Source organism: Callorhinus ursinus, unplaced genomic scaffold (genome assembly GCF_003265705.2).
Source record: "Callorhinus ursinus isolate GAN/ISIS: 27379988/994484 unplaced genomic scaffold, GSC_fseal_2.0 scaffold1, whole genome shotgun sequence".
NCBI classification, from domain to species: Eukaryota; Metazoa; Chordata; class Mammalia; order Carnivora; family Otariidae; genus Callorhinus; species Callorhinus ursinus.
In genome coordinates, this window is record NW_027397063.1 from 110,689,603 (window position 1) to 110,698,915 (window position 9,313).

General features: G+C 39.1%; 1 protein-coding gene across 4 annotated transcripts; it reads right to left on the reverse strand.

Annotated features, from left to right (window-relative positions):
• Positions 1 to 2,147: 2,147 nt before the first annotated feature.
• Positions 2,148 to 8,915, reverse strand: RNF7 (ring finger protein 7). 4 transcript variants are annotated; one of them, XR_012380376.1, is made up of 4 exons: positions 8,670 to 8,915; positions 4,642 to 4,689; positions 3,269 to 3,390; positions 2,963 to 3,095 (listed from the first exon to the last, which is right to left on the reverse strand). XR_012380376.1 is itself a non-coding variant. In XM_073899300.1 (4 exons), the coding sequence occupies exons 1-3, from the start codon at positions 8,835 to 8,837 to the stop codon at positions 3,278 to 3,280; spliced, it is 336 nt and encodes a 111-aa protein (XP_073755401.1). In that variant the 5' UTR covers positions 8,838 to 8,915; the 3' UTR covers positions 2,963 to 3,095; positions 3,269 to 3,277. The 4 variants fall into 4 exon arrangements, 3 of the variants coding, with proteins under 3 accessions (XP_025737077.1, XP_025737069.1, XP_073755401.1); XM_073899300.1 differs by having other exon boundaries at positions 8,663 to 8,915; XM_025881292.2 differs by lacking the exon at positions 3,269 to 3,390 and having other exon boundaries at positions 2,148 to 3,095.
• Between the last annotated feature and the right edge of the window lie 398 nt (positions 8,916 to 9,313).

The window sequence follows — 9,313 nt, forward strand, 5'->3', positions numbered from 1 at the left end:
TTTTTTGAAGATTTTATTTATTTGACAGAGAGACAGCGAGAGAGGGAACACAAGCAGGGGGAGTGGGAGGGGGAGAAGCAGGCTTCCCGCTGAGCAGGGAGCCTAATGCGGGGCTCGATCCCAGGACCCTGGGATTATGACCTGAGCTGAAGGCAGACACTTACTGACTGAGCCACTCAGGCGCCCCCACTAATGTTATTTTTTTGCTTTATTTTCATTCTTCTCTTAATATTGATTCTTCAGTTGAAAATCCCTGAAAAAGTAAGGGTTATGTAGAATGTGTTGTGATATATGGTTTGGGGCAGAGGTAGTGGCTTGAAATAACTACATCTCTGTAGGGGGATTTTCCCACTTTGTCATTCCTCTAGGTCTTTACCTCCATATTTACCCTTAAATCTGCTCAATTCTAAGGCTTCAAAAGATGTTCAATGAAGCACTTACCATATAAAACATTTGTAGTAACTTTTTAAGTCTTTGCTAGTAATATACTTATAGCTCTGTCACAGTTTTCTATATGATGTTAATCACACGGCTGTTTTCTACAAAAACAAAACAAAAACAAAACCCAAACCATTTATTAACATGATGTGTTATGCATCAATTTAATGTTTCTTTAGGTTTACCTAAGGCAAACAAAAATCTATTTTGAAGGTCTGAAGTGTAAAAGATCATAGCTCGAAAAGCAACCAGCTAGAACTTGATTCTAATGTTTAATTTTGTGTATATTAGTATGTTGGGAAAGAAATTCTGGTATGCATATACTAAGAATTTTTGGAGACCTCAAAATGAGATGTTGAAAGTGTGATTAAACTTTGGGATTTAATCTAAAATGTGTTAGGAATATATTTTTTAAACTGTTTTCCTTGTATTTCTTTTTCATCCCCCTATCATTCCGTACACAGGTATCATTAGAAAATGGTGTTCTATCCAGAGTAGTCTAAGAACCCTTCATTTCCATGGAATTGATAAGTTTTAATCTTTCCAAAAAGACTCTTCACTATTTACTGATATAGATAAGTGATTAAATAAATGGAGAAAAGATAAATATCCAATGCTAAAGAATTCCAAATAATGGAATACTCAACCCTCAAAAAGTAGAAGCCTACCTCCCACTCCTTAAGTGTTATTTGCACTTAGTGACTTTCTCCCAAAGAATGCAGTATGGAAAAGGGAAAAAGTAACTCTACAGGAAAGATGCCTGATTGGGGTCCCCAGATGTCTCAGGTAAGTGTCTGCCTCTTGGCTTCTGCTCATCATGATCTCAGGATCCTGAGATTGAGCCCAGTGCTGTGCTCCGTGCTCAGCATGGAGTCTGCTGGAGATTATCTCCCTCTCCTTCTGCTCCTCCCCTACTTGTGTGTCGGGGTGCCTGTGTGGCTCAATCGGTTAAGTGTCTGACTTCCGCTCAGGTCATAGTCTCTGGGTCCTGGGATTGAGCCCCACTTTGCGCTCCCTGCTCAGGAGGAAGTCTGCTTCTCTCTCTCTCTCTCCCCCTCCCCACTGTGCATTCTCTCTCAAATAAATAAAAAATCTTTTAAAAATAAAATAAAATCTTGGAAAAAAAAAAAAAAGCTTGACAATCCAGCCAAGTAATCTAGGTCAACATGAACTTCAATAAATCATGTCGATAATATTACCCTTGATATTATATAGTAAAATGCTTCACCCTCACATTGTAATTAATTTCTTCAGTAAACTGTGAAAAAATACATAATAAAGCTTAACAGTAGCCAATATGAAAGCCTGTGAATTCTTAGTTTTTAACATTCTTTTAAGTCTCCGCATTCCTTAGATATAAAAAGATTCAGATTGACAAACTGCAGAAGTGGATGACAAAGTTTTTAAAGACTTCAGTTTTTAAAATTCATAGCTGTGGTCTTTACTATGGAAAAATTCAAAATAAACTTGTGGTCCATAAACTGTTACAAAATAACCTCCATTAAATGTGAATGAGTTTGATAAAATTTAAGTATTTTCTCACACTTAATGTTTCCATGTAATAAACTTTAAACTTTTTAAGTTTTATTATTACCAAATAAGAGTACATGAATTTTTTTTCAAATTAAGTAAAATCACTCACTTGACATATTAGTTTATTAACATGAAGTTTAAGGTTGTGCATAAGACTGTAATAATGACAATTCAAATGAAGTAAACAGAATAAACCATTTATTAAAACATCGTGTAATAAAATAAACTTTTTGATCCAATGCTACAGTGGTAAACATTTTCCCCTCATTAACACTCCACCTAAAACACAGTTTAATTACTACATAATCTGACCAGAACTTAAAAATACTTCTGTTCTTTACCGCTCAATGATTGAACAGTGAGGTGAGTGTAGATTTAGGTATTCTTGATGAGCCAAAGACAGAGGATGATAGCCTAAAAGACAATCGAAATTCCATATGCCCAAAGGTTAAATTTATTTACCCTGTTCACTGGTCCAAATTTAAAATTTTCATTATATCAAGTAAAGATTTCATGAATCACCTCCTCCCAGCCAAAAATAAATATCAGGAACAAAATGAGGATAAGAGTTGGGTTTTAAACTGCACTTTATTTGTTACTATAACACTTTTTTTTTTTTTAACTGATCAACTATAAGCATGCAACAAGTTCTCTTCTGAATGGAACTGCTTCCACAGTCCCTTGGATACCAATAAGTAAATTATAAAGTCATTCAATTTGTAGCTCTCTCCTCCTTTAAAGCACTTCTAAGCAGTGTGTGTGACACATACCACAGAGGTAGGAAAGACCATCTTTAATAAATTATCTTCTTAATTGTAGAGAATTTCTGAAAATAAAACTAACAAAATGCTAAACCATGCCTCTGATGAGTACCAAAAGACCACAGAGGCACCTCCTCTTATTTGAAGAATTAGTTCCCTGGAGAGTTCTGGCCTTTGTAGGGCACTTGATAACAAGATCCACCAGGGCTCCAAACAAATGCACTAAGAAAGCCTTCCACCACTCTCATTTGCCGATTCTTTGGACCACCCAATCTTGCTGGCAGAGAGGGCAGCGATTGTTCTGTTTCACCCACAGGGACATGCAGCAGTTGTGAAAGGAATGATTACATTCTCCCCAGACCACTGAAAGGGGAAAAAAAAAAAAGATTATTTTGACATTACGTATTTTAATTTAAATTACTGAACTCAAATTATAGGTTATTTTATATTATGACGAATAATCATGGTTCATAATCTTGAATCAAGATGGCTAATTGGTCAACATTTTTTCTATCTATAAAGAAATAAAAACTTACCTGTGTAAATTACACTAAGAAGTGAGATGAGGCGCTGTGATTAGGGGACTTTCCATCATTGTTTAGAATCTGTGGGTGATGTGGTGGCCCCCAGTCCCTACACAGCTCCACATGCTGTCTTCCTGAAGTTAGGAGATTAAAGAACTTGAGCCTTCCTTAGATCCCAGACCTTCTCAGTCATACACTGACCTGGAAACCTTTTGAGCTTTATTTTATTGCAAAAAATACTCCTGATTTTTATTTACCAAGATAATGAGTTTTAAATGTTTTCAGTTCATAGTAGTCTATTATAAATAGATGACATGCTTCTAAACATTATCAGCTGTACACCTACTGAGTTATTTTCTAGAAGTGGTGATGAACTGTGTTAAGTCATCCATAAGCAGTGCAATTCCTCATGTGACAAATACATTAACTTTTCAAAGTGGCTGGTTGGAAAGAGAGGTCCCTTTGTGGTCAAAGAAAGGTGGCCTGAACCTCACAATTTCCGTTAATATTTTTTAAACCAAGGGAAGTCACCCATAATCTGAAATACAGTCTCAAATGTGGGCTTTATTTGTCACTTGCTTGACCTATATGATAACAGACCAATGAAAGAAATAGGAAAAAACAAACAAACAACCACAAAAAACCCCATATCTTCTTATAAAAATTATCTGTAGGAAGTAGGAAGCAAGGGGAAATCATTCTAAGTGTTTCAGGACGAAGAAACAGGATTTGATAAATACCACATAAATCATTATTAAGAAGCTGAATGTAAACCATGCAAACACAAAGTACAAAGTTAACCTTTCATCTTCAGAAAAGCTTTTATACATAGCAATCATAAAAACCTTTGAACTGCTTAAAACGTTTAGCCTAAGACAACTTTTGTAGCCCCAGACTATTAGCAAAATTTAATAGATTTCCATATACAAACTATATCTGAAAAAATCTTGAGACTTAACATTTTTTCTATGTTAGTTGAAAAGTTAAATACTGTATCATAAGAGTACTGAAAACTGAAGCACTTTATTAGAATAAAACCCTACCAAATCTGACCTACAATACAGTTAAATTTAAATGACATTTTGGCAAATTCCTTACTTTATAATTTTAATAGAAAAGAATAATTTCTTTTTTGAATATCAAATATTTACTATGCCCATGTCTAGAATATATAATCAAATCTTAATTAACAGGCAATAAAAGGACTTGCAGATTAATTCCATTAAGGCCTTTAGAGAACCAACACATTTTATATTAATAATGGATCACTGCTTTACAGTTTGTTTTTGTGTATTGATAAAGTCAATCTTAATTGCAAATTCAAACATCCCCACTGAGAGGAAAACCTTCAGTTGAAAAACCAAGAGAATGAAATTACAACATACCAACACAATCCTCTTGTTTGTTTTCAGCTTGACATCTAAGACAGGCATCTAAAAGTAAACAAATAGCAATTCTCATTCTGATGCTCAGAATGCAATTTTTAAAACCCAGACACTTCAAAGTCAAATAAAAGCCCAAAGGGTTAGAGATGGAGATAAGAGACTCATATTATTAATTTCTCATCTGAACATAACTGTTTAAAGATGAAAAAAGTACAAGGCACTCTACTCATTTACCTATGACCAGGAGCAATTTCACAAGGGTCACTGACCCTCTATTTTCACAAGCTCTGATGAAAAGATGTCCCCAAGGTGCATGCAACCCCTAGAGAAAAATATGCCATACTCCATTATATACTGGACGTTCATATAGACTCACTAGGCATGATCACATAGATTAACCTTAGGGGCAGTTTATTTTCAAGATACCATGGTAAGTAAGCCATCCATATATACTGGTATTTGCTTATACACACACAAAGAAACTCTAGAAAAATACCCAAGTAATAAAGTTTACCAAAGAGGGGATGGGATGAGAAATTTTCATTGTATATTTTCTAAAAATTCTCAATTATGTGACTGTATGATCTATATAAAAATTAAACTAAAATTAATTTTTAAAGAACCTCTTAAGTACTAGGTTCTCTCTCTTTTTTTTTCTTTTTAAAGAAAATGCTCCCTTGGGGCACCTGGGTGGCTCAGTAGGTTGTCTGCCTTCAGCTCAGGTCATGATCGGATCAAGCCCTGCATCAGGCTCCCTGCTGGATGGGCAGCCTCCTTCTCCCTCTCCATCACTTGTGCTCTCTTGCTCTCTCAAATAAATAAATCTTAAAAAAAAAAAAAAAGAAAGAAAAAGAAATGCTCCCTACATTTATAAATATGTCTGAGTCCAAAGCATTTATCCAACAATGGCAAAGTATTTTGATAATTTATTTGGGAGTAAATTCTAGGAAAGGGAACCTGAAGGGTAGACTAGCAGTTTTCAAAATTCACTCTGTACTACTATTTGCTTGACGAAGGAGGTAATATAGAATATTTTAGGGACCAATAAAATGGATTCATTCACTAGCTGGAAGAGGAGTCTGAGATGGGTAAAAGGAAATTCAAACCAATAGGAAAAAAAAAATATCTTTTAACATAAATTGGAGAAAAAGAATTCTGTAAAAATAGATACACGGTGAAGTTGAAGCCTGCTCCTCTTCTTACACTGGAGTATGCTCAGGCATTTGTTTGCTCCTCTCTGCATGCTCTTACCCTAAAACAACACACCACCCTGGCCTCTCTGGTGTGGATTAAAAACAACCAGTGCCTCCTAAGGCTTTCTTCAATCCCACAATTACTGAGTATCTACTCTGTATAAGGAGTTATGCACTGGGGACACCAAAATGACCAAGTCTGGGTCCCTGGTCTCACCAGGAAATGGGGAGGTAGGCAGGCAAACAAAATATCATAAGGATCATGATATAAGGGTGAAGACATGGCTCTGGTTCTGTATAATCACAAATTATAGTCTGTGATCCCAACTACCTATTTCACAAATTAGGAAAACAAGACTCCAAAAAGTATGTCAAATGTCCAAGTTAACATAAATAGCCACGAAGGGTTACTCTGGCTCTTTAGAACTTTACAGAACTAGCAAACCTATTTTCCTCTTCTTCAACACTTGCTCTCTGTGCCATCTGCCCCCTTCAGAGTGAAGGGAGAGGAGCGGAAACCAAAGAGAGTGTTAACCACATCAGAACAGGCTGACAGGCAAATCTTGGATCAAGAAGTCATAATAAATAATTTAGGTGTATGAAATGAATTCAAAATATTAAGGAAATGGAATTCAGTGGGCTCTTCTGCACAATCCAGAAATCTCTGGATTACAATTTTGATTGCCTTTGATTTAGACTAATTATCAAAACCCAACCTAAATCTAAAAATTCCTAAAGTTTTAAGATAAAAGAAAAATAATTCCTTTCATGATATTCCTAAGATCTAAAACAGAACGTTTCGGGGCGCCTGGGTGGCTCAGTCATTAAGCGTCCTGGGATCGAGCCCCGCACTCGGCTCCCTGCTCGGCGGGAAGCCTGCTTCTCCCTCTCCCACTCCCCCTGCTTGTGTTCCCCCTCTCTCGCTGTGTCTCTCTGTCAAATAAATAAATAAAATCTTATAAAATAAAATCTTATAAAAGAAAATAAAACAGAACCTTTCTAAGGAGTACAATAACAGTAACACCTTTTAGAATGATGCTACTAAGGTAAGGCTTGGGAAGTCTGAAAAACAAACTTCCTTCTGCTGTCACCTGACCACCAAATGGATTTTAACACCTCATAAACAAAATACAGAGGTCTAGTCCAGAATACTTTTCTGAACTCAAAGGACAGCTGTTGTAAATCTGCAAAATTAATCCACAGTAGCAGAATACTTGCTATAATTAGAAGGTTAATATGAATGTGAATCATTTATAGCCCATACTTTGACTTACTCTAAATATCCCAGTAGAGTTTATTTGTTGCAAGATTTCAACCATTACTTTGAATTCGATATTTCTACTTACAAGTCTAAAACTTTTCTTTGGGGAGAAATATAAAACACACTTTCTGGAAGACTCTTCTTTTTAAACTAAAGAAAATTTAGAGGATAAAATACTTAGCAAAGCTTGTCTTGCAAAAGAAGAAAAGATTAAGTTGCCTGGATAAGTTAACAATGCCACACAAACCGGAAAAAATTATGATTGTAGTTTAAGTAAGGGGTGGGGCAAGGGGGCTTTACTGCAGGCCAATAAACGAGGTACTTTTAAGACCTAATACGCAAAATAAGTGGATCATGTCTGAAATCAAGTTCTTTCAAAAATAAAAAATAAAAAATATTTGAATCCCATTTTTGTAAATTCTCTATGAAACAAGTCCTTATGAATAAAAAACAAAAGAGTGTACTAAAGAGTGTAAACTGAGAGTCCCTTGATTCTGATAGGTTTAAATTTCATCCCTTGAGAGAGCAATTCTGTTTATTTTCTCCAGTTCTCTCATTTTTCAGAGCAGGACACAAAGTTTTCAAACTATAGAACCTCAGTTTTTTCCACCTACCCCCAAGAAACATTAAGATCCTCTCTCAGGATTTTAAATGCTCTATTTAAAAATATAACTTGCATTTAGATAGCATCTCTTTTTCAAGGTGGTCTGAGACCTTAAAACAAAGAGCATATAAAATATAACAGGATGAAGCTGCTCTGAAAGGTTTCGCCTGGTCTAGCATTTTTATTCAAAATATCACAGAAAGACGTTAAGACTTTATTTGTACAAGTGGGTTCTCCACAAAGGCCCGACACAGAGCAGGGCAGGATCTTCAGGAAATGGCATCCTATGATGGGGAAGGGCCAGAAGGAGATGAAGTTTTTTATGTTTCTAAATAAAGGGCTTACATTCTTCAATTCCGGCGAACCCCAAATATTCTTGAACCACACTGTATCCCCTTCAAGACAAAGGCGTGCCATCTGACCCATCCTGAGGCATGCAGATTTAAAAGCCCGTGGAAGAGCAGTAGCTAATCCAAAAATGGCAATGGCTAGAACACTTTTCTTCCCTCCGCCTCTTAGGAGCGAAATGAGGGTGCCGTTTTTGTGGAAGATGACTCCAGAGCATCACTTTGGTGTAAGACCACAACCATTAAAGTGCCCGGCTTATTCAGGGCCTTTACTCTGACCCCTTTGCGGTTTGCTTTTAGAGATGGACCTGGCCACACAAACCGAAGTGGTTTCTCCTAGCTGCCATCAAATGACCCAGTTTTATTTCCTTGGCCACACCCATCACTACCTGAAATTACCTTAATTCCTCTGCTCACTGTCCGTTTCTCTCCCTAGAAGACCAGCTCCCGGGCGCCGGGCGCCTGCTGAGCCCCAGGCAGCGGCGGCAGCCCCCGGCACCCCTGCCCCCACTCCTCCCGACCCGAGTCCCTCGGAGCCTTCTTCCCCCGTCCCCCACGCCCAGAGTCGGCCCCGCGGAAGCCGTAGCGCGGCCCGGGCCTCGCGTGCAGCGCTTACCCATCACCTGGACCCTGCAGATGGCGCACGTATCGCACTCCACGTCCCAGCTCCACATAGCCACCGCATTCCACTTTTTGAGAGAGAACATTTTGTCGCCTCCCGACTTGGAGCCTGCGCTCCCGGAGTGAGAGGACAGGGCGCAGGGTTCCTCGCCGTCTTCCACGTCGGCCATGGCGGCGACGCGGAGTCGGGGGAGGCGGGCGGCTATGGCGGCTCTGTGGGGTCGCCCGGCGGGCCACAGCGCCGCCTACAGGCCACGGGCCACTGCGGTGCCTCCGACAGGGGCCGCCCCGATTGGCTGGCGCGGCCCAGTGACGTCATCATACGTTAGCGCCCGGCCGCTTGTCCACGCCTGCCCCCCCCGCTCGCAGGGGAGGCTCAGAGAGCCGAGGGCGCTTAGAGTGATTCCGGTGTGAAGCCTGGACGCCTTTTTGCTGAGTGTTCCTCCTCTCCCGCTCTCTGGAGCACTCTGTGCAGGCACCAGGTGTCCTACTGTGAGCCTTCAGGAAACTTACCACGCTCACAAATTAACTGTTCCCCGGGAGCGCCTGGGTGCCTCAGTCGTTAAAGAGTCTGCCTTCAGCTCAGGTCCTGATCCCAGGGTCCTGGGATCGAGCCCCGCGTCGGGCTCCCTGCTCCGCGAGAAGC